The sequence below is a fragment of the Melanerpes formicivorus genome, unplaced genomic scaffold, assembly GCF_026170545.1.
Source record: "Melanerpes formicivorus ecotype bairdi unplaced genomic scaffold, bMelFor1.0.p_v2 SCAF_4, whole genome shotgun sequence".
Classification (NCBI taxonomy): Eukaryota; Metazoa; Chordata; class Aves; order Piciformes; family Picidae; genus Melanerpes; species Melanerpes formicivorus.
The window spans coordinates 8,208,148-8,232,386 of record NW_027142356.1 but is presented as its reverse complement, the minus strand read 5'-3'; the positions used below and the strand labels follow the sequence as shown (position 1 = coordinate 8,232,386).

General features: G+C 43.8%; 1 protein-coding gene and 1 long non-coding RNA gene across 5 annotated transcripts in view; one reads left to right on the top strand and one right to left on the bottom strand.

The window, feature by feature from the left end:
- Window positions 1-4,043: 4,043 nt before the first annotated feature.
- Window positions 4,044-24,239, bottom strand: part of NPNT (nephronectin) — a 57,532-nt gene continuing 37,336 nt past the window's right edge. For 2 of the 3 annotated variants that reach the window (XM_068136870.1, XM_068136871.1), the window contains 7 exons: window positions 23,890-24,024; window positions 22,573-22,695; window positions 20,316-20,867; window positions 12,401-12,496; window positions 11,938-12,036; window positions 8,189-8,445; window positions 4,044-6,001 (listed from right to left, as the gene is read on the bottom strand). In XM_068136870.1, coding sequence (XP_067992971.1) covers window positions 5,906-6,001; window positions 8,189-8,445; window positions 11,938-12,036; window positions 12,401-12,496; window positions 20,316-20,867; window positions 22,573-22,695; window positions 23,890-24,024 — 1,358 coding nt within the window. In that variant the 3' untranslated portion in view covers window positions 4,044-5,905. The remainder of the gene's footprint in view (window positions 6,002-8,188; window positions 8,446-11,937; window positions 12,037-12,400; window positions 12,497-20,315; window positions 20,868-22,572; window positions 22,696-23,889; window positions 24,025-24,239) is intronic. The other variant, XM_068136872.1, reaches the window with a different exon arrangement.
- On the top strand, window positions 7,290-14,223 carry LOC137440597 (uncharacterized). Of its 2 annotated transcripts, XR_010987197.1 has the most exons (4): window positions 7,290-7,672; window positions 9,718-9,870; window positions 11,664-13,352; window positions 13,498-14,223. It is a non-coding gene; the product is annotated as an uncharacterized lncRNA (long non-coding RNA). The 2 variants fall into 2 exon arrangements; XR_010987196.1 differs by lacking the exon at window positions 7,290-7,672 and having other exon boundaries at window positions 9,666-9,870.

Genomic DNA, 24,239 nt, shown 5'->3' with positions numbered 1-24,239 from the left:
AGCCAATTAAAATATCTTTTTATAAGCAGTATAGAACCAGTGGCACATGACAGCAGGGTGACTGAGCTGCTCACAGGTTAGTGGCACCTCTACAACCATGCAATAAAGGTGCCTAGTTTCTTTGTGAGTTGGTATACACTGTGGAGTTGTGGGGTTTAATATTAGGGAGCAGTTTCAGTGTCTTGGAGCCCTGTTTATACACTCCAAGCACAATGACTAAAGGGATTGCCTAAACTGCTAACAATAATCCTATGTAGTTGATATTGAGAGAACACTAAATGCAAACTTTGAAAAGCCCTATGGGGTCACAACTTCTCCTGTCTTCCAGCTGGTCCAAGAAACAGGTAAAGTGGCAACATTTCCTGAGCTAACTCAGGAATGAAAGTCAAAGTTGTTCTCTGGGACACCCTTCTGAATCCTCCTAATCAAATATTTGCCATAGACAATCTTCCAGTTTAGAAGCATAAAAATCTTCCTCATTGAGAAGTATAACTGGCACTGCTTGGTGCTTTTTTTGGGTTTGATTCTCTACTTGCATCAGGCTGGAAGTCCAAGATGGTCTTTGCTGAGAACTCTAGTGTTGCTGTCACCAGCTGAGGTGCTAAATCTGAACCCAGGGATGGGAGAGTGTTTCACTGTGCCGTTCAGTGTTTGTATCTAGATGGAAAGGTGTCAGAAAAGGGGAGAAGGCTTGCTTGCACTTGTCATCCCAAAATACCTGTCTTGAGATCCAGTGAGTTACGTTCCAGCATTTGCTGGAGCAAAACCATGTGCAAGAAAGTTAAGCTTTTTAGTCATCCTGGTTTTGTCTTCTTTATTTAGAATGTGAATGTTGCCTTTGATCTGTTGCTGGTCACATACCGTGGTATACCTTTGGCTCCCTGTCCTTTTTCTGTGAGCACTTGTGCTATACATGTATTCTTGTGCTCAGCTGCAAGTAAATCCACGTTAAAGATTACTATAAACTGGCAGGCACATGGTTTTTCCCACGAGTACAAGGTGTGATCCTGTCCAAGGACACCAGTCACAACTCTTGCTAGGGACCAGCCCCTGATGGTGGTGGATGCAGACATCCTTGGGATTGTATTCAGAGGGATTTTTAGGGCTGTCCCACAGCTGCAGAACTTCCCTCCTTCTCCTGTGCCCACTCCTTTTGCTTTGATGCCATCTGCCCTAGCTCTGGCCCTTTATATGATTCTGAAATGTACTTTGCTAAGCAGCTATGCCAGGAAGAGGCCACTTGTGCAAACTGAGAGGCAAAATGTGTGTGTTTGTGTTAGGGGTTGGCAGAGGAAAACAGTCTGCCCCTATACTACAGAATGAGGTTAAATATTGATACAAGTAAAGACTGAGTTAGTTGATTCTTAACAACTATTGGGAAGCAACCTGAGAAAAATGATGATGGAGTGCCTGGTCCATAGAGCAGGGAATTACTTCTGCCCTTATACAGAAAATTCAGGTCCACTTCATTGTTTAATGTGTTGTTAAGAAATTGAGGGATAGATCCACACCTCTGACATGCATCAAGCATGTGTAAATATGAACTCTCATCTGGTTAGCTGGAGTTAAATTAGAGATCTCTTAGGAAAAGAAAGAACCTGGCATGAACAACCCTGAGAGCCCTTGTCAGGTAATTGGATCAGCTATCCTGGTTTCTAATGTTACCCAGGCTCTTAATCAAGTTTATGAGTGAGCAAGGAAAAATAAAGCATTTGTTTTCCAAACAGTGGGCTTCCTCAGCCCAAAGTAACCAGCAAAGAGCAGTGTCTAGAAGACAATTTCATTCAAACCAAAGGAGCAGATTTGAGGCTTGGAAGAGATCAGACACGTACACAGGGAGAACAGGTAAATTTTAGCTAGAATGTGATTTATTTTGGACTTTGAATCCTGAAAACCTACACAGAGCTGGTGTCTGAAACTACAGTGCTTCCCTCTGTACTGCTCCATGTTGGCCCTGTGCTCCCTGAAGGCAACATCTTCCCTCCCTGAACAGGGTGTCTTCCTCTCAGCCAAATAAAGCATTACAGGCATTCAGAATGTGGTTGTGATACAGTAGGTGTGCTCTGTGAACACACTCACTTTCAAAGCTTAAGGAGGTTTCTGTGTTCTTTCAAACCATGGCTGGAAGCACTAAAATGTTTCTTTCTTTCTAGGTTGCAGGTTTACACCACTGCATTGCTCATCTCCATTTCTTTTTGGTTTTATTGCTGTGGGAAATCCAAAGTCGTAAAACCTTGTGTGACAACAGGACATCAGGATATGACAGCAGGTAAGAATGTTTGAACTATCAGGCACCTTGTGATAATTTGATGTTTGAGGCACAGATCTATGTAAATAAATAACCAGGCCTCAGTTAAAATTAAAGAGCCAAAGCTGTATTTATCTCGGTGCTTATCTTTAAATGCAGTGCAAAGAGGTTTCAAAGTGACTGTCACGATGCATAGCTTGACTCAAAGTCTCTGATTTTAGCAATCCTTGTGACAATTGCTGTGCCTCGCTTGCAGAAGGAACAACCTGTAATGGGGGTGTACAGAGAGGCACCTGGAATTTGGGCTGGAGGCAGGTGCTGCTGTTGAGGCTTTCCTCCAGGAAAACAGAGTAGGGTGGTGGAGACTGTTGTCCCGAGTACTCTTCTGCTCAGGGTTGTCTTCTTATGACTAATCTGACTCTTACTAGGGTGGTTATTTTAATCTCCAGCTATATTAAAGCTAATGTTATGATCTCTGAGGTAATTTATGAAAGAAACCTAGGGAGGCTTTTCTCCAGAATGAAGAGCACTCACTGGTGAGTGACTTAACCACATGGCTCTGATGAGAGGTGACCGGAGAATGGAACCTGCAAACAAAATCTTGTTTCAGTCCCTTCCACTGTACTTCCTTTGTCAGCAGATGCAGTAAGCACACACTGCTGCTGGTGACAGTACCTGTCAGTCATGAGGAATCTTTATTTGCAGTCCTTTTTTGGGGAAAAAAAAATTAAGTGGTCTTTTTAAAACATCGACTTACAAGCTGGCTACACGGGACACCTGGTCCATGTTTTCATGGTAAATTAGCACAATTTCTTCTGCTTGCTTAGGTGTTTGGGCAGGAATCTCTTATGGCACAGGTACCTGCTTATTGAACCCTCAGCAGGAAGGACAGTTGTAACCTATTTCCTAGGAAGACCTCAGGCCCTACTCTCTTTCCAGGCTTATATGGAGATGGCAGCATCCGCTCTGTCCTGGCTGACGTGTGTGCCTGCATGGAGCTGCCTCAAAGGGTGGGCACAAGAAAAGCTGGAAAAGGATAGTTACAACCCAACCACACACCGACCTAATCCCTTCAGAAACACCAGGAGAAGGTGATACAGCAGCAGCACAGCCAGCTGGAGAGGTGAGTGACCTAGAGCCACAGTAGCTCCTTCAGAGCCAGACTCACAAAGACTGCCCCACTGTCAGCTGAGACTTCAGTTCTTACAAGGCTGTGTATGTTTGCTGGTAACAATGAAACGCATTGGTAAAACAGAGACCCTACATCCTCCTCTCTTCACCCGAGCACTTGCTCTTTACCTTCTGAATTCATTCAAATTCAGGGTTCTAAGGGACACTTGTAAAAAGACCAAAAAACTCTTTCAAAGTCTTGCACAGTTAGGAGAGAGGTTTCTATTTTAACCAGGGAGTCTCAAGCTCAGAAAGCTGCAGCAGTATGGGGTAAACAGCATCTTCATCAACTGTAGAGGAGCCAGACCAAAATGTCTTGCTCGCATTAGACGCCATGGAATACAACAGTTTGTGCAGGTCAGCAGCATCTGTGAAACTATGGTAGCTGCTGCTTCCTGTTAAATGGATACTTTATATTGTTCTTAAAAAAGACATGCTGGAAATTGTCATTCTTTCTTTTGAGTAACACGCAGGACATTCCTGTCATAGTATAGTGACCTGTTCTTTAAGTCTGGTAACCAGAGCTACTTCACTTCCAGCAGTTGTCATCTTTTGGTTCATTTTGCTGCAGTATAAATGAGATTGTATTTTTTCATCCAGAAATGAAAACAAGATGTCCAGTTAGTAGCAAGTAACAGCCTCCTTTACTGATTACTTTAAAATAAGGACAAAGTATTTCAACTATTCACAAACATTTCTGCCACACTGAAAGTCATGTAAGAGAGAAAAGTCACGATCATATTTGAAGCAAGACAGTTTTAAGAAGTTCACAAATACACTGTTGTGGTTTTTTTCCTTTCTAAACTGTTTGAGGATACATTTTTCCAGGAGCCACTCTGTTTGGTCAGATGAACCTCAGCTGTACACACTCTGCTGTGTCCCAGGGGACAGACAAAGTAGGAAAGTATTTTTAGGAGAGGACTTTGTCAGAAAGAAGGAGTTGAAGTATTTGCCTCTAATGGTCTTCCCATTTTGTCTCTGGGGACTTCATTCAAGGCTTGACATGAATTTTGTGGTACTGATACTTATACCAGGGTGTGAAGCTGATATTTATTTCACATGGTATTTTAGTATTTAAAAGATCTGAGACCTATTTCTTCTCTACGTATCCATTTTCCAAGCTTTAAGGCTGTGCCACTAACAACATTTTGTCAGTCTTTTGTCATTTTCTCCAATGTTCCAATTCCTTTGTCAGATTTAGAACTGTTACCATCATGATTGCTGCTATTCCTCAATTCCAAAAAATCCCAAACCAAACAGAGGGATTCCCTGGGAAATTGCACACCACGCACGGGATACAACTGAAACATGAGGCCAAAGTTCTGATAAATATTTAGTTCCAGCTAGAGCTAAAAGTTGTCCTAGTCCTAAACAATAAAACGTTTACTATATACAGAAGGGTTGGATGGAATATGGACATTTGACAAAGATCACTGAAGGCATTTCAGGGTCTGACAGGTTCTGTATGCTTCTGCACAGGCTTGCACCACCTGTGGGAAGGGAGCACGCTCCTGGGCTGACAGCAGGCTCAATTCTACAAGCTGCAAATTACCTTCTGCAGGCTGCTCTGTCTTTCAGCTGAACCAGGAGCTTCTTGCAGGATTGAGTGCCCTTTAGAGCTTGCTCCTGAGCTAAATGCAAATTTGTACAGCATTGCCAGATGCCAGCTTACATCAGGTAAGGGTTTGGTCTTTTGCCTTCAGCAAATTACAATGTGAAAAACTGCAGCAGCATTTTTCAGTGAGCACCATTAACTGACTTTGGTAACGGACCTATGGCACGACCAGCGGGATCACAGCACATGCTGAGCTCCTGTCCTGTGGAGTGAGGAAGCACAGCTGCCAATTACCTTGCAGCTCCAGTCTGTAAGTAGTAAAGCCACAAATATGCACAAACCAGAGCTGAAAGTGTGAGCTGCAGGGCCTGCTCTTTAGGACTGCTTTTTGTTAGTACAGATGCAACACCACAATAAATGCTATTTCATATGACACAAACCCTTCTTCACAGGGCAGTAGGCCAGAGTTCACGTCCAGGCTTCCACTTATCTGAGGTGACTCTGAAGCTACATCAATCCCACTGTTTATCAAACACGGAGGAGCAGCACAATGGGAAGATGATGACTATCCCTTAACGCTAAAACTTGGAGCTGGAGCTTTTGCCACCAGTTGTCATTCTCCCTTTTCCACAAGTGCTCTGTGTGTGAGCACTCCCCAGCCTTAACAGAAGATAAAGTTATTACATAAAAAATACAAGTTAGGGATAAGGATTAATCGAAACAACCATCATGGGATTTGAGTTCCTGAATCCTGGGAGGTGCTCTCCATGGTTTTAGTGAAGTTTCAGTGAGATTAGTGCTGGTGAGATTGCACTCAACAGACCACTACCTTGTCACTCCAACTTCTTCTTTTCTGTGCAGTTGTTTCAAAGCTTGGTAGGATTACCATGAGAAGGGCTAGAGGAGATGATTGTGCTGGTCCATTGTCTTTGCTAATGCTCTTCAGAGCAGCGTCCTCTCCTCAAGATCACATCATCTAGTCCAATGTCCCCACTCCTTCCTTTCCCTTTTTCTCCTTTGAAAATAACCTGGGAAGAGAAGCAGAACAATTGAGTGCAAAAATAAAGTCACTTGAAAAGCTTCTGATGAGAGAGGTTTCACCAGTAAGAAAGCAAAAGTACTCAGACTTATGACTGTTTTTTCTATTCTGTGATGCTCTCCCTTCCTCACTTTGGCAGGACCTTTGTGAAGAACCAGCACTTCAGGACAGGGCTGGGCCAGCTGCACCATCTGCCAGATTCTTACGCGATTCTTGTAAGAGAATCTTGGGTACTTCCTACACATCAGCTCTGCACTATTTTCTTTGTCCTTCATGGCAACCACATCAAATCCTCTGTATGCTGAAAAATGTTGTCTATCAGAGGAGCCTTCTGGTGCTGAGACACCTTGCAGCCACCTTGGTTATGGGAACTAGAAACACTCATCTTTTACTTAACAAGTTGAGACTGCTGCAGATTTATCTACACACAGTGGTAGGGGTTTGGGCATGGATTTACACAGATCATTACAAGTTCACATTTTGCCTCAGTAGGAGAAATTGAGCAAACACAAAGCTCAACTAGAAGGACTGGAGTGACGATATACAGAATGTTTAAGGAACCCTTCCCAGGTATCAGTGTTGCTCCCCTGTGATACTGCTGTAGAATCAGAAGTCTGAGCTGTTTAATACAGCCAGTGGTTTTGACTTAAAACACTATTTGAAGCCTGCAGCAATAATTTCTAAGAGTCTCCTGTTATCACCGAGCTGGAAAGATTCATAGGTCAGAAATTCAGATGTGTAGTTAAGTGGAAGCATGCTGAAAACACACTTTTAATTGAGGAGTAAGAATGGAGGAGGTAGGAGAAACTATGTTGAATATACTGAACTATTTTGGAGGATGTGACAGGTTTTACTTTGGAACTAATTTACTAAGAGCTAATTCATTAGAAAGTAAGAAGGATTCTGGTCTCCATTCATGTTCTCCCCAGGATTCCCCTAAAATCACCAGTGTTTAGTTGCTTTTGGCTTTTTGTTTGCTTCTAGCCTTCTTCCTGGTCTCTCTGTGGCAGAGGCCTTCCCTGCTCTCCTAGAGTTTTCTCTTTCCCTCCTCCTCACAATGGCTCAAGTCAGCAGCCCAGACTCCACATGCTGGCTGGAAAAGATCCTAAACTCAACTGTTCCATAAGGTGCCATGAGGCAGCTCTGGTCCAGGGACCAGCAATTGGTTATGGCTGGCAAGCCACACTGAGAGCGCCTGCTGAGGTAGGTAAAAGGGGCAGGGGGCCTACTGGTATTGTCTGGGGTCTCTAAAACTCATTTGGTGTTCTGTCAGATATGAGTGACACACACTAATGAACTGCTTTATCAGGTGAGACAGACCTTAGGATTGCCCAAAGTGTTAAACTTAGCAAAAAAGGGGAAGAATGTGACAAATGCATTGCTCATCTGTTCTGAACTTCCACACTCTGTCTGATGTTCATTTACAGCTAACAGAAGGTCACCTGTCTGCTACTATTGCTGAGGGAAAGCTTCAGAAAATTACCTGTGGTAATTACAGCCTTAGGATTGATTTTAGAACTCTATACTGCGTGTGTGTTGTAGCCTGCTTCCACCATCAACATAACATAGTGATGTGTGAGCTTTTTGGACCACCCAGTGTTTGTCAAACAGGCCCTGAAGCACCCAGGCTTCAGATCTGAAACAGAAACGACCTTCAAAGGTAGGTAGAAGCTGAAGGAAAATGCTGAGCTTTGGAGAAATCTCCGTGGCACTTCAGAGAGCTGCTTTTGATTGCACTAAATTATCGTGTGCAATGGCATAGCTAGGTCATCATTTACCTCCTTGGCAAGATCAGCAGCAGGTATGCCGAAAAGCACAAAACCATGTGAGACAATCACAGAATGTATCTGGTTAGAAGAGACCTCACTCCAGCCTCCCTTCAGATAGTTGTAGAGAGCCTGCTCTTCCCTACACAGTGATTTCCCTTAAAACAGACTGAGAGGCAGCTTGCTACAGGCCTTGTTGCCATTTCCTAGCTGTCTGTGACTGGAGGTGGGTTTTTTTTGCATAAAGCTAATTTGAAGAAAGTGCACAATGACTCTAATCCTTGGAGTGATTCCTCTGGCAGGGATCATGGTAGTAAAACACTGAAATGGGACCCAAAAGACAAACAGTGCTACACCACCCCTAACCCAAACACAAAAATCCAAAGGCCAGCACATGCACAGTTACTTACACTCTTGAGGCCTAGGCCTCGTAAAGTTATGTGTGTCTGTCTCCAGCCATGGCCACCATTTCTTCCCCAGACAGCTGGTCCATGAGCACCATTTTTCCTGACAAAGACTTGGAGGGCACCAGAATGCAGCCCAGGGACCTTATGCCTAAAGGACAGGCACAAGTCACCAGCCTGAGCCATGTGCCCCAAGGGCAGGATGAGATGCGCTGTTTTGCCTTCTTTGCCTTTGGGGTCAGAGATGGTAAGATACTGTCCCCCTGCAAAAGAAAAAGCAGGGAGCTGGGGTTTTCAAAAGATCTATTATATTGCAGGAGCAAATGCATGAAGGCATTGAAACATCCCAAACCACAGAACAGCTCCACAAGATCCAGTGAGTCTTAAATAAGGCACAGAGCTGCTGCATCTGCCATGCCATGTATTCCTTCATTGATGACTGCATGAATCATCACCCATAGTGACAGAAAAGCTACTGTCTGCATTTCTGCACCTTGCAGGCAGTAGGTTTTGCTGTTGTGTTTGCAAACACAAAGATAGATAGTCTTTTTTGTTCAACAGTGTAAACAGAAGGCTAGAAACAGCAATGATTTCCATGTGGCTGTTAAAGCCGTACACTCCCTGGAACAGTCAGTGAACATAATGAATTCAACCCCTGTTATTATCTCTGACCATGTATGAAGTAAAGGTGGTTTTCTGAAGACATCTTAAGATCATGAAGTTCAACCATTATGTAACTCTACCAAGTCTGGTGCCAAACCATGGCCCTTAGACATTAAGCCTGAGAGAAAGAGAGCAAGAAAACAAGCAAAGAAAGGGAGCATATGCTTCCCAGGTTCCACACACCCTTGCACATAGGCACTCACAACTACAATAAATGAGACTTCCTATCTTGGAGAAAACACACACTCGTGGTTTTGGTTTGTGCCTTTCATGATGACTTCTGCAGGGTGGATTGGAACTTTAAAACTTGAAATTATCAAAAGGAGGAGAGTTCACACATTACAAAGAAAAATGCTAAGAAAATGCTTCTCTTACTCTGAATTGAAGATTGTGGGGGTGTTTTATGAGATCAGACTTTTAAACCTTTCCTTAATTGAAAAATTCCAGTTCAGTGAACTTAGGGTGAAGGTAGTTTTAGGCCCCTTAGTTGAAAGTGATCATGTAGAAATATAGGGCAGGTGTAATATTCTTAACATACTAAGTCTCTGCTTGAAAAGTGTATTTCTGTTCTATAATTACTTAAATTGTCACCCTTCTCCTGCTCAACCAGAGCTTGCTTTTTGAAAGCCACAATGCCTTTCCTCTGAAGTTGTCACTCAAAGGGAAAGCCCATCTCATCTCCAGGTCACTATTTCTACAGAGTTTCTAAGTTCTTTGGTCTCAGTGAGATTTAACAAGGCAAGGTATTACAATGCTGTCTGGGGCCCCAGATCTGCATTTAGGCATGAAGTGAGAACCTTTTCTCCAACAATCTGTTTTGTCTAGGCTTGGTTTGCTTTTTATTTTTTTAATGCATTTTTTTCTGCATCCAGGAGCCTGACTGCCACACTAACCATAGCAGAGTTCAGCTAACTGCACCTGTTTGTTGTGGATACAATTCTATCACTACACCGACCTGACTCATTAACTGCATCTGTTTCAGATAGTTACAGTGACTGAGCCCAATCAATAGGAAACAGCTTGAGGTAAGCACACCAGCCTATCTGTAGGCAAGCCCCTGCAGGAACAGGTCCCCTCACACCAGCATTTTCTGTATGCACAATAAGCTTATAAGGCTTCAGTACAGCACCTTTCCCACTGCAGATTCTGATAAACCAACCAACAGCAAACTTTGAACGGTAAAGGCAAACACTCAGGAACAAGCTGTGAAAATAAATGCTTGCAACAAGGTATTCCAGACAGGAGGGAGTGGGTGGGTGCCTTCAAGGGACTAGTTTTAACAGGTTGTGTCAACAGCCCCAGAACATACACAGGAAACAAAAAGCTTAGGCTGTCCCTGACTGGGAAGCACCACAAGAGAAAAGTTTTAAAAACTAAAAGCCAGATATAAAACATCAACATGGAATTTCAGTAACTGCAATCTTTGAGTACAGAGAGGGAACATGCTTTGAGTGACTCTCAGAAACAGTGGTGTTAAATCTCTTGGTCCAAAAAGATGTTTGAATTGTGTAATCTTTTTTCAAAGCAGGAGACAGCTGCCTATTTTCTTATCTACAGGAGGAAGAGGCTCTGCTCTCTAAGCCATTCATGAAGCTTTTAAAGTGTCTTAAGGAGCATATGAAATACTAGAGCTTGCCTGTGGGTGGGGAAGGGGCCTGCCCAGTAAGCAAAGACAGCACTTCCACCTAGCCAGCTATAGAGCCTAGAAAAGGTGCCAGGTCACCTGCTGTGGTGGCAAATGACTGTCTCATCACTGGCATTCTAAGGACAGACATCTGCGATGAGTTGTGTGTAAGGAAAATGGCTCTCAGTGCCCTCAACCTCCCTCTGCTTAACCCAGGACATTTAACTGCCTGAGAGCAGGTTTCCTTCCCAGGTCTGCCATCCCCTCACATAATGTGAGCATTGTGCACTTCAAAGGCTGCTCTCTTGGGGATGAAGTAATCCCATCATTAGAGGCAGCCAGAGATGTGTGTCTAATCCCTGGGTCTGGGGGCAGGGTAGACAGGCAAGGACAGCCAGCCTCTCAGTGCCACACAGCAAAATCAGCAGCCACCAACATACAACTAACTTCCAGCAGTGCAGATGTGCTGGGACTATGCCAGCAGAGGTGTGTGGTGGGAGGGGTTGCTGCTTTGGCTGACCACCAGCACTGATGCCACTCTTCTCTCATCCTGCAAATGGCTAATACACACTCCCCTGTAATAAGCAAGGCAAGGTCGTTTTTTCCATCCCAAACATAACCATTTTCAGAAGTCTCTCTATCACACAATGGTTGGGGGTGGAAGAGACTTTAAAGTTCCAACCCCCCTGCCAAGGACAGGGACACCTTCCTCTAGAGCAGACTGCTCAAAGCCCCATACAACCTGGCTTTGATAACTTCCACAGAAAGGGTATCCACAACTTCTCTGGGTGACCTGCACCAGTTCCTCTCCACCCTCACAGGGAAGAACTACTTTACATCTAACCCAAATCTATCCTCTTTCATTTTAAAGCCATTACCCCTGTCCTATTCCTACATGCTTTTGTTAGAAGTCCCTCTCCAGCTTTCCTGTAGGCCCCCTGTTATGTACTGAAGCACCTAGCTTGTCTTCCTTCCAGTGACTTATGAGTAACTTGGAGTAGAATTCAGTAAGTTCAAGAGGTTAATGCAGAACTTTGTATCTGGCAGCAGAACAAAGTCTAGTTCAAGCTCTTTTGACAATTTTGCTCATAATATGGAAATAAGTCTGTTTGTGTGGTGGTTTGAAAAATAACCTTTGCTTCATCATAAATGAAAGTGGTTCTCTAGTGCACATTTTTGTTTCTTTTAAAACAGATAATCTCTTCCTGAATACATTTACTGCTCCTTCAGAGGCATTTCTATTCTGATGATACCAGCTATGATAAAAGTGCAAAGTCTCAATTGCTCTTTCATGTTGGGAATCCTCAGGTCTTGTTATATACACAGAAGAGGTGTGGGTGTGAAATACATCCCAAAAGTGAAGGGTACAGGAGCTGTATAAATTCCTCATAATGTAAGAACTGTCATCAGCCTTAAGCCTGGGTGGTTCTTCAACTACAGGATGCAATCATAAACAGTTCTCTCTTACCTGATTCATCTCTCACTGGAACCCAGTGCAAGTCATCATCTTTGTCCTTCATCCATCCACACAGTCCGCTATCAAAACTGCAGCTGTGCACCAGCACTCCTGGGCAGAAGAGAGGAGCAGAAGGTCAAAAAAAAAAGGCAAAGCAAAGTTTTTTGGCTTGTTTTGGAACTACAGCAGCTTCCCTTGTGGTTGACACTAGCAAGTACACACGAAAATTAAATGCAGCAGAAGCACCAAAACAACAACACTGCAAGGGATGCCAGTGTCACTGTTCACACTGTGTGTTATTCTTGTGCCAAGGCTGTTAGGAAATAAAACCTTGAAGGTTCACTGAGCGGGGAGGGGCTTTGTTTTGGGGTTTTTTTTATATATAAAGCATAAACAAATGTAAAACTACAGAAAACCCTAAGCAATCTCCCAAACTCCTGCACTCTAGCCCCTGAAGAGGAGATGTGATCTTTACCTGGGTCATCGTTTGCTTCAAATTCATCGGCAGTAATCCCTCTTTCAATTTCAAGTATTTCAAACAGATTATTGCTCACTCCGGGCTGCCGTGGAACTGTGAGAAAAGCATGAGAAAAACTGTGAGAAATGAATGAGATGAAGGTAGTTAGTGACCTACTTCCTTATCTTTAATAAAAAACAGCAGAGCAGCTCTGGGCATTGTGCTTTTTCTTGGAGAATTCAATAACATTTATTTGACGAGTCATAAAGTGTAAAGCCTCTGTGATTTGTGATTTATGTTGTAACATTTATCTGAACACTGTAAAAGGTGGTTCCAAACCTGCTAAAGGCTCTCAAATGAAAGGTCCTTTTTAACCAGAGGGGGAAAAATAATAGTAAAAGAAGAAAGCTTTAACCTTGAAGCACACTATTCCCCTCCCAAGGCACTCTTAAAGGCAGAGGCTTATCAATAAAATCAAGCCACATTAAAGCCCTGCTCAAACTTTCTGATCCACTTACCTTCTGCAGATGTTTATAGGCACCCAACCTTGGAGACACAGCTGAAGGGACATTCATCTACCTGCAAAGGATTAGAGCCCCCTAAAAAGCACTCAGGGGTGTACCAAGAGTGAGGGAGGAGGAGCTCCAGTGGAAACTGGAATTCGGCTGCAATTACATTTTTTGCTGTCTCTCAGCTGTCAGGAGAAGGAACACCCTCAGTGATTAATGCACCCAGAGGTTATGGCACGTTCACAGCAGCCAGGACAAGCTGAAATTTAAGGGCTCTTTGTGAGAAGGACAGCTGCCAAAGTCAGATGGCTACAAAGACTGCTGCTTACTTCTGAAGACCCCATGGCAGTCTGTGCAAGTCTCCAGAAATTACACAGTCTTTTCAAGTCTGACGGGCAGCTGTCAACTAGACACAAACAGACTGCACTGGATAGAGCCGTCTTGGAAATTCCCTTTCACAGGTAAGAACAGTGATGTGTTTCAGACGTATCCTTAGATGTTGTAGATATCTCTGACACCTATGGTATTTGTAAGGGCCTTATCTAATATAACCTTGACACATTTTCCACTTCCAGTGCTAACCTGAGTATCTTAATGTCTCTATAGGCTTCTGGGGCAAGTGGGAACAAGAACTGAGCTGATTTACAGTTCGAAGCTGAGATAAAGGACTGTTGTTTTCAGGAAATCACATCAAGTGTAAGAAGGAACTTCTTTTGCACTAGGACAAGATGCAAGAGATCCTCTAAAGCCAGAAGATGACAGAGGAAGATGGAAAAATAAGAAGCAGCTTCCTGCTTTTTGGATTTAGGACAAAGTAATCAGCCTGATACAAAGTCAACCAAATGCTAACATATTTTAAAAGCAATACTACAGGCTACAGACCTTGGATGGAAATCTTGTATGGTAAAAAGAAGAAGGTTGAAGTATGTAGGGAACATTAACTTATTATAGTCACTTTTGGAATCACATTTTTTTGTCCTTTCTTTTAAATCCTGTGTAGATTTTGGTTTCTGCTTCTTTGAAGTCTAGGATATTAATGTCCAAACAGCCTCAAGGACTTCAGGCTGGCTTGGGGAGTAAAGGATATGTTGCTTGTAATAATATTCTTGCTGCTTTGTTTAATCTGGGGTGTTTGGGTTTGGGTTTTTGTTTGTGTGATTAAAATGTTGCTATTTAATGTGAAAGAAACCTTATAAATGTGCACAGCCCACAGCACCTAGGCCACTCATCACCCTGCAGTACATCTATGCACAAACACTGTGTTCAGTTATATACAGAGAAAGTCTCTTTACCTCAGGCAGCAAAAAAATCAAAATGGGAATGGCTCTGAACCCATCCTTGACCCAAAATCCTGCCCAGCAGTGTGCTGCTGTCTGTGGTAAGAGCAGGTGAGACAGCTGCAGCAGCACATCATTCAGCTGCATTACACCTGCACAGGGTGTTCACAGGGCTGTGAGCTGTTCTGATCTGTAACAGCACACAGGTAGCACTGCTCCAACTGTATTACAGCTGTGGACAACCATGGGCAGTAGCTTGTGGAGTGACTGATGTGTACCCAGAGCAGCACCGCTGTAGTACAGCAGCTGTGGGCACCATTTAAAGCCAGCTGCAGTGGGTGTGCTCAGGGATGACCACCTCTGGTAATTCCATTTCTTGGGCTCACTGTGACCAGCCAGCTGAGGCAGCCAATTTTGCAGGAGCACTTCTGTACAAAGCCTGCTCAACTAACAGCATTCTCTAAGTTACTTACTGGCACTTCTGGCAAGACAGTGCTGACTGCAGTTCCACCTCAGAGGGGTGTTTCATACATCCATGCTGCAGGTTCCTGTTCCCTATGGAATGCAGCATGAGACACATCTATGTTGCTCCCCCTGGGATTATCACATGGCCTTTCCTCTTCTTAGAACATGCTATGGGAAAGAGAGTTTGTTTCCCACACTTAGAAGAGCAAGTTGGCCATTTGCTTCACAACTGCTGAATGCAGCTCACATAGGTACTGTAGCTGCTGGTCTGCAATGGAGACACAACCTTTTCTGGAAGCATCTTTACACCTGCCACATCCACAAGGCACACAGATGGAAAGAGGCCAGCCCACAGGAGCAGATGGAGAAGTGAACTGCCCTCTCCCTGAGCTGCAGGATGACTCCAGCCTTTGAGGAGCCTCACAGTGCCATCATCCCCCCTTGCGACAGGAAGGCTGCATCCTTTTTGCATCTAGGTTAATATGGTAACACTCTGTAACTCCACATCTTCCCCTGCACCTCAAGGGCTTCTTGGGGACCAAAGGCCCCAGACTCACGGGTAGTAGTTAGAGGGCTCTAAATGAGCTACCATAGCAGAGAGCAGGGAGGAAGCCCAGTGTCATGCTCTGAGATTTGTAGGATACTCAGGGGGTCACAGTTTCAAGCTATGTGCTTGCCCTGTGGATCCTCATCTCATAGCTCTTGATTATGGAGAATACTGCAGGAAAAAACAGGAATTTCTTTTCCAATGAACTGCCATTTTATACAAAGACTTGGAGTCACAACCATGCACACAAAGAAGCATTCTCCAAATTAAAGCTAATACACTTGCCTATAATTAAAGCTCTATAAAAACATAACTCTCTGAAGTCCTCTCCAAACCCTGTTGTTATGAACCCCTAGAAGAACGTGTTGCAGAGCTCTCAGCCAGTCACTTCAGGCCTAAGGAGAGGAATGTGCACTCGACCCCAGACAAGAGTCAGGGTAGGAGATGCAGGCCTCTGAACACGATCCCTGTGTGCACTTCTTTTCCCTGCAGTCCCTAACACATCGAGTGGCGATCGTGGGAGAAACTATTTGGCACAGTTATTTTCTGCAAGCTTTCCAAGCCCTCTCTGTGTACTTTATATAACGTATCAGCCTGCTTTTCACTTCACTTCAATGGTTTGATAAAGCTTGTTAAATATAAACTTGGCTTCTTTTTCTTGGAGAATTTTCTAAGCCCTGAGTGAGCCAATACATCAACACTAGCATATTCTCAAAGTTCACAAGCTGAGTCCTTCAGAGATGCATGAATGTGAGGGGGAACATTTAACAAGTGCATAAGGCTGATTGCTTTTCAGCTTTTTCATCCTTTGGGAAAAGAGTAGGACTTTCAACTTGCCAATGGCTAGGCTGGGGAGTATAAGAGATGCTGTGCACTTCTGTCAGGTTATTTCTAATTACAGAATAATCACTGGTTTGGTACCGCAAGTCCAAAACAAAACAGAGTGCAGCTTCAGATTATTAGCAACGCAGGCCTCTGCATTCTTAGGCCATTCCACTCTACTCAACAATCATGACCAAGCTTCCCATTTATTAAAAACAACAACAAAAAAGGAAGATTTTTTGACTGAGTAGTTACGATTGGAAGTTAAATACCACTTCCGAAAACAAAACCCCAAACCTACAAGTGCCGAGAGCTCATGCAGAACTAACAGAAAATGGCTACATGCAAGAGTAGTCCAGAGGTCAGTCTGACTTGGCAAACAAGGCTAAGTATGTCCTCTTTTACTCCAGGCACGACTTTGATACGTGCTGAGTTAAGAAAGGGCAACAGAGAGATACATTGCAGCCTTTTATCTGGAACCTGTAGTGTCCAGGATATGTTGCCTCAAACTCTGCAGTCAGAAGGATTTCAAGAAGGGCTTTGCTGGCCTGTCCCACCCTCTGCAGTACTGCTTGTGTGAGAGGGGAGAGCCGGTGCTGGCATGCAACCATTCTAAGGCCTGGTCCTGCATTTCTCAAGCAGTTACAATACTCATTAACTGTGACCTAAACCAAACATTCCATATGTTTCCAGAAGATTTTCTGAACAGTAACCTGCCTGCCTTTCTGTGAGCAGCTGTGCAGGAGGTGCAGAGTGACAACTGAATTTCAGGGGAAGGCAGCTAAAGTCAACAGCGTTCAGCAGCTAGCACATCAGATCTGGGGATCCAGGATCTTGGGATTTAGCTCCAGAGTACAAACAGGAAGAAAGTTCCTACTTTAAATGCTTCAGTATTGAGACAAATCCATTTTAATAGGTGCCTGACAGTGAAGTCAAATGAAATGCTGTTGTAAACTTAAGCTGCTCCAATGAAAAACCACATTCTTCCACCCTTCTTTTTTTCAACACCTTTAAGGGTCACCTAACTGCATTTATTGCACTAAGAACTTCTCACTCATTGAAAAGGGGACTAGAAAGAGACAAGTTGTAATCCCATTTTTCATTGTTTTTAATAGCTGCTATGAGAAGAAAAATATCTAATTCAGCTCCACTAATGGCAGAAAAGGAAAGCTGCTGAACTGTCTTCTAACACAGATAAAGGGTTTTGTCCTCACTCTCCTGGTAGCTGCTAACATGCTTTGTCTTTAGGTTTGTTTTTCATGCTCATCACCCAGCTCCTGATGGCAGCAGAAATTCTTAGTCTTACCTCATGAGAAGTTCATTCTCTTTGCTAGAGAGTAACCAGAAAAGATGCCCCTGCACTTCACTGTAATTTGTGTCAGTCCTGAAATAGTTAAACATTAAGCCATTGCTGCATTCCTCCTTCATTGCCATCCCCCCCATCCATATCAGAAGATTATCCTCGGTGCCAGATTCCACTGTCTGCATCTGACTAAGTGGTTCAAAGGCCAAGTGTAGGAATTCCATTTTAAAAAATAGTGATTTTTCTGTTCTCTGAAAAAGCAGCTCCCAAGTCACTGCAGGCATTTTTAGGAAAGGGGTAAAAAAACTACAACCACCCAGAATCTCTGAAAAACTGCAAAGGCATTTAAGTAGCAGCATCAACGTTATTATCATCTGTTCTCTTTGTCACCACTGAACCCACCCGTTTCACAGGACCGCAGCTGATTTCAAGCAGGGCAGCACTTCCAGGAGTGCTCTGAAGTGAAAGGTGAGGACAGACAGCATGTCACGTAACAATGAAGTGAAAAAACAAGGAGCAACAAGTCACCAAGGGTAAGCTCAGGAGAAGGTTAAAGAATTAAAAACTACAGTTGGAGAGATGCTTGCAGAAAACAAGTACACTTGCCCAGGCACGTTTCCTCTTTTGCTGTGGACCCAATCCTACACCACCAGTATGGCTGCAGGATGTGGGCTAGGGCACTAGGGCACCTGTCAGTGTACAGCAGACCAACCACCCCTTTGCCATGGACTGCCCCACAGGATTACCACCCCTTCCAATGCCTGAGCAAAGCATGGGTACTGTCACCTTGCTTTCTCAAAGGCTGGCTAAAGGCTTCAGAGCCCAAGGGCAGCAAAAAGGAAGATAACCCAGCTTTAACACTGCTTTAAATACTGAGGTCTTCAGCACATGGCCAGTGGTTGCTGGCTACAGTGCTCTGTGTGTGAGGTTTAGCCCAATTACAGTTGCTGGTGCTTGACCTGTTGTCCCTGCTGTATTGTGCACTGAAGCCTTTGAAGCTGTGTAGCCCATGGGGGTTACTTTTCAGCTAGCACCAGAACAAGAGGACACAGTCTCAGGCTGCACCAGGGGAGGTTCAGGCTGGAGGTCAGGAGGAAGTTTTACACAGAGAGAGTGATTGCCCATTGGAATGGGTGGCCCGGGGAGGTGGTGGAATCGCCATCGCTGGAGGTGTTCAGGAGGAGACTTGTTAGTTGATTAGGTGGTGTTGGATGATAGCTGGATGTGATGATCTTGAAGGTCTCTTCCAACCTGGTCTGGTCTGGTCTAGTCTAGTCTAGTCTAGTCTATATCACAAACCCCAAAGGTGGGCAGCTGGCCTAAACAGTAGATAGATACTTAGCAGTGATCAGCTTTTCCTGTGTTTGTTGAATATTCTACAAAATATAATCTTACAGTCAGGAAACAAACACTTCCCTACTTTCCAGACCTCTGGACCTGAAGCACAGGTATTGAAAGCATTAGCTTCAAAATTAAGCCTCTAGGGACAACAAAGGAAACCAATTGTAAATAGTACAGATGATTGCTATGACTTCAAGAAAACAGCTGAGAACTGCTCCTCTGCTACAGAATTCCAGAGAACAGTCCCAGGACAAGACAGCCTGGGAAATGCAGTGCCAGATCCTAGAATCATTTCTACATAACACTCTATTTTTACCTATTGGTTCCAATCATATGAAGTCTGGGGAGTCTTCACTGCATTTCTTGTTATAGATAAAAATGTCTTTATATTTTAACTTCATTTTTTCAGATTTTTAACAACACAGATTGCAAAACAACCTCACAAAAGCCAAAAGCACACTCCACCAACTACTAGCAGGATTTATAGAATCATAGAATTGTTAGGGTTGGAAGGGACCTCAAGGATCATCTAGTTCCAATCCCCCTGCCGTGGGCAGGGACACTTCACACTAGATCAGGTTGCCCAGGGCCCCATCCATCCTGGCCTTAAAGCCCCAAATTCTAGGTTAGGTTTTATCTCCATTTTAATTGTATCAAACTGACTGCAACAGATTAAATGTCATCAGCAAAACAAACCATTTCCCACAATAAACAAAATATTTCACTGCATAATGACCTAAGAGACCCCAAGAAGTCACCACACAGATGCCAAAGCAACTGGAAAAAACCTCCCACGATGCTTATACACCTGCTCTGAGACAGCAAACCTTTCCTCCTACTACACTGCTTCAGCAGCTTTAGTGTAGATCACACTAAAGAAGAAGGGCTGATGCAGCACTCCCTTCCCTCTCTCTAAAATTAGCCGCAGAACTGAAGATGAAATTAGGTGCTGAGTACTTCTTGGCAGAGAACATGTAACTCTGCGTGTGCCAGTAATGTCTTCTGTGGCATGCGCTAAAGCTGGCACAGAAATGGTGCTGTAGCTTTCAAAGCCGCTCTTAAATGACGTGTGCTCATGCCATGGGAAGCTTTACTATCTTCAGCTTTTCACATCCATTTTTCAGGGGCAGTCCATAAAATCAGCCTCTATGTTATCTTTGCACAACTTTGCAGTTGCTCTGTCATAAACATCCAAAACTCTTTGAATTCATACAATAAAGTGACACAACAGAGTCTTCAGGTAATCAGACATGGTCCCATTTTTTGCATTCTTAAGGCTACAGAAATATGCTAAGAGCAAATCTCACCTCTCTGAAATCTGAATTCACTAACTATGAGTTACATTTCTTTTCAATAAAACTTCTTCCCCACAGCTTTCATCTCAGAGTGTAATTAAGTTAAGTAATTGTATGGTACAATATACTCACCAATCATTTCAGACAGAAAAAAGATGATGTTGTTTGACTGAATTGGCCCAGAACTTCCTCCACACATTTTTGTTCAGTAATAAAAACAATTATTTGTGCACCTTTACCACCTGAACTCTTTCAGTTTCACATCTTGGCTCTCACTGATAAAGCATTCCAAGAAAACCTACCAGTACACTGCATGCATTCACCTCACTGCATCAACAGTCCTGATAAATGAAAGAAGATGTCAAATTACTTACTGAAGACATCTCCTCGGGGTTTCTGAGGATCTATCTGTATCCTGTTGTCATCTGTAACTCCTTGGGAAAATGTCGTTTCAACAGGAACGTGTAATGGCTCTTCAGTGGTTAGAGGATACCTTTGTGGTGGTACTGTAGGTCTTAATGTTGTAGGTTGTGGCGGTGGTGGTGGAGGCCTCGTCAGTGGCTTTGTTACTGGTCTTGTTGTCACTGGCACGTACCTAGTGGTTGACTTTGGTGCCAGTCGGGTTGTTGGCCTGGGTGTAGGATGAGCTGTTGGCTCGGGTGTAGGACGAGCTGTTGGCCCGGGTGTAGGACGAGCTGTTGTCCTGGGTGTAGGACGAGCTGTTGGCCCGGGTGTAGGACGAGCTGCTGGCCTGGTCACTGGCCTCTCTGTAACAATAGCAGGTACATAGGGTGGTCTGAGGGGTTGCCTTGTGTCTCCAACATCAGGAATCCTATTGGTTACACCACTGCCTCCCTTTGGGAGCATGCTGCTGCCCTTGACTTTATGATATGGAACAGGTGGTTCAATCATAACATTAGGAATAACTGCAAAGAGAATCAAAATGGGACCAAAATGGACATTTGAGTCTCTCTCTCCAGTAACTTAACAATATACTTCATTATGACATGGAGAACCTCAAATTATTTCTCTTCTTCTGAATAGTTCCACTAATAGAAACATACTTTAGCAGCAGCACTGCTGAATTATCACATCCCTTTAATTGCTACTTCTTATTACAGCAGTTTAGAGGTGATTTAGAATGACTGAAGGCAAAGAGACTTCCATTCCCATCTGCTCCCAAGCATCAGCTCTCAGTCAGAGGTGGTAAATACTTACCTAACCCCACTGTTAGTAAAATAGTATGGGCAGGAAGGTGTGTGTTAAGGAGCTCTCTGGACTGGACAAGTCTGCACTCAGCAGAGGAGAGTTTAGTAAGACTCCAGTGCTACAGCCATTTTGGTCATGGATGGGCAGATAGATACCTTTGGCTTAAGAAAGTTCTCTTTCAGTGCTCACCCCACCAATCCTTCTAAACTTTTCTCCTTGTCACTAAGCATTAATAATTTTTAAGACATTGAACCAAAGCCAATGGCCTTCATTTAGATCTTTATCTTTGCTAGATGCCAAGAAACTAAGGCAATGGCATATTTTCAGGCTCCAGAACAAGAAGGTGAACTGGGCACCACCTACACCACGGTGACAGAGCCTACAATACATCTCCCCCAGCACGTTGTAAAGGATAGACAACAAATTTCAGCTTGGTTTCACAAGGGGAATTTCTGCAGACATGAAATGCAAGAATACCTGGTTTGTTATTTCTAACTTTGTTTGCTCACAAGCCTGTTGTATCTCATGGGGGATCTTAACAGCCTCGGCAAGAACTCCAGTCAAGTATTTTGAGCACAAGGTTTCACATACAACACAGCAAGAGTGAGGAGCTGCTGTTTGCTAAACACTGGACTGTTTGATGATGGCAGGTAAAAAGGTGGTGCCACCTGTTTACCACTCTTCTTTTGAATACTCTGCTGTTTGTTCATTACAGGATATTAACATTTAAAATGCACCTTAGGACTATGCCCCAGGAACTTGTGTGAAGTGTGTCCATGTATAATTGCAAGCACTCAGGTTGTGAGAGATCCAGATCACATTACCATGACAGCCACAGCCAAAGGAAACAAGTCTGCAGTGGAACTGAGTCACATAAGACCAGAACCCCTATATGAGCACAGAGTCCTTCAGAAGATTCAGCAGATGTCATAGGGGTGTCCTAAGGGCCTATTCTGTACCAAAGGGGATGGCTGCTGCTTCCAAGAGAAAGGTGAGGAAGAGGATTCTCCATCAGGGAATTCTTCCAAAGGAGTCCTCCCTCTGCTGTTCACATCTGGGGAGCAGTGGAGAAGTAGGTGTGAGCTGCTGAGATGGGCCAGAGGCAGAATATGTAACAACCTGGTATGAGTAACATATACTGTCTGACCAGACCCACCCTGCTCCTTCAGTTGTTGCCATCCTGAAGCAATCTCTAGAACGATGCCGTGAACAGGGAGAGGTGAATTTCTTTCCAATTATGAAGACGTCTGAGGGAGAGGTATTTTTATCAAGGCATGCTAGGACTCAGGAAGCTCTGACTACATTCCCTGGCCTTTTATTAAGTATTAAAAATAGTTCAGACAAACTGAGCCTGACAGTGCTGTACCTCCAAGTGTGCACATTCACAGGGGAGATGTTTGCTGTCAGGGTTCCACTGCGTACCTGTGCAGCTTGTTCCATTGTCTCTGTACCCTTCTTTACACTTGCATTTGTAGGATCCTGGTGTGTTGTAACACCGTGCAAAGCTACCGCACTGGTGGTGCCCAAGGGAACACTCATCCACATCTGCAACAGAAAGCTACAGTAAAGAACCCTTTAGGTCAAAGAGGCTTTTTGCTTATCCCTGCAAAGCCACAAACAGTGGTGTGGTCGTTAGGAAAATGTTGTTAATGTTGAGAAAATCAGTAAGACTGAATTGCCAGTGGAAAAAGGCAGGCAGATAGTCACCAATCAATGGGATGTTGCAAACATCAGGGTAAAAGGGACTAACACGCAAGCCTGGTACTGCTCAACTTGTGCCTCGGCATCAGCTTCAGTGATATGCTGTGGGCAGGCTGCTGCTGAGTTCATGAAGATCACTATTTTCATAACCACCTCTTAAGGGTGACATGATGAGGAAATATAAACTGAGTGTAGGAAAATGCATGTTCTTAATCACATAAGTATTCAATTTTGTTCATCAAATGCTTCCTCTGTTACACATCTGTACAGATGTTTCTACATCACGTACAAATTGCTTCAAACATCTTACATGGCATTTCCATGGTGGTGGTTAGGGATGCAAGCAAAAATCTCCAAATTCCAGTGCTCTGTGGGAGATTTCCTTCCAAAATACATACTTAAACATAAAGCAATGCCTCATTATCTCCTTTTTTCAGTAAAAGAATGATAACCAGTTGAGGCCCTGGGAAACTAAGACAATGGGGCCTGGGAACATTGTTGTTGAAGAGCATACACCAGCTGCATTCCAGCCTCATGTCCAGACAGAGACAGGTTATTTCCCAACCCCTGCCTTCTTCCCCACCTGTTTTCAGAGAAGGAAAGTTGGTCAGCCTGGGTGGGAAGGAGCTGGGGTGTGCTCACCTCTAGGCACATTTTCTTATCTTGCATCTTGGGGCACACTACAGAGCACAGCTGCGTTACAGCTCAGACATAGCTCATATGCTGCTCCAAACCTACAACTGCCCGTGCACAGCAAAACCCGTGGGGACAAAGGCTTTGGAAAGAATTCCTGAGGTCAGCAGCTCTGCTTTCCAACCAGGTTCTACAGGAGAGCCAATTACAAGAATGAGGGCCAAATGCCTGCTTTCCCCTTCACAGTCTATTTCTATAATCCACTCTTTCATAAAATACAAATGCAGTGTAACCTAAGCCAACCTGCTTCAACATTTCAGCAATGAGCAAACATCCGTCTTTAAACCATTAATTTCCCTTTAGAACATGCAGCTTTATTACCTGCACACAAGAAGTTGTTCTTACCATGGCATTGGTATTTGCCTCCGATGTACATTAGATCAAAGCCTTTATGACATCTGCAAATGTAGCTTCCAAAAGTATTCACACAGTGCCTAAATCGTGGACAGATGACCCTCCCAGTAGCACATTCATCAATATCTGTGGAGAGAAAGGAACTGCATTACTCCCAAGGGCAGCTCAAACATAATCTGTGCTATCTAAACTAAACTGCCTTCACACAATGGAGAACTAAAGAAGACTAGCAAAAGTATTTTTATCAGGTCCTTATGGCTACAAGCTGGTCACTCAGCAGTAACACCCGAGCACTTCTTCTGGCTGTGTCATCTCAGTTCAGCTCTTGGTCACAAGCCCCG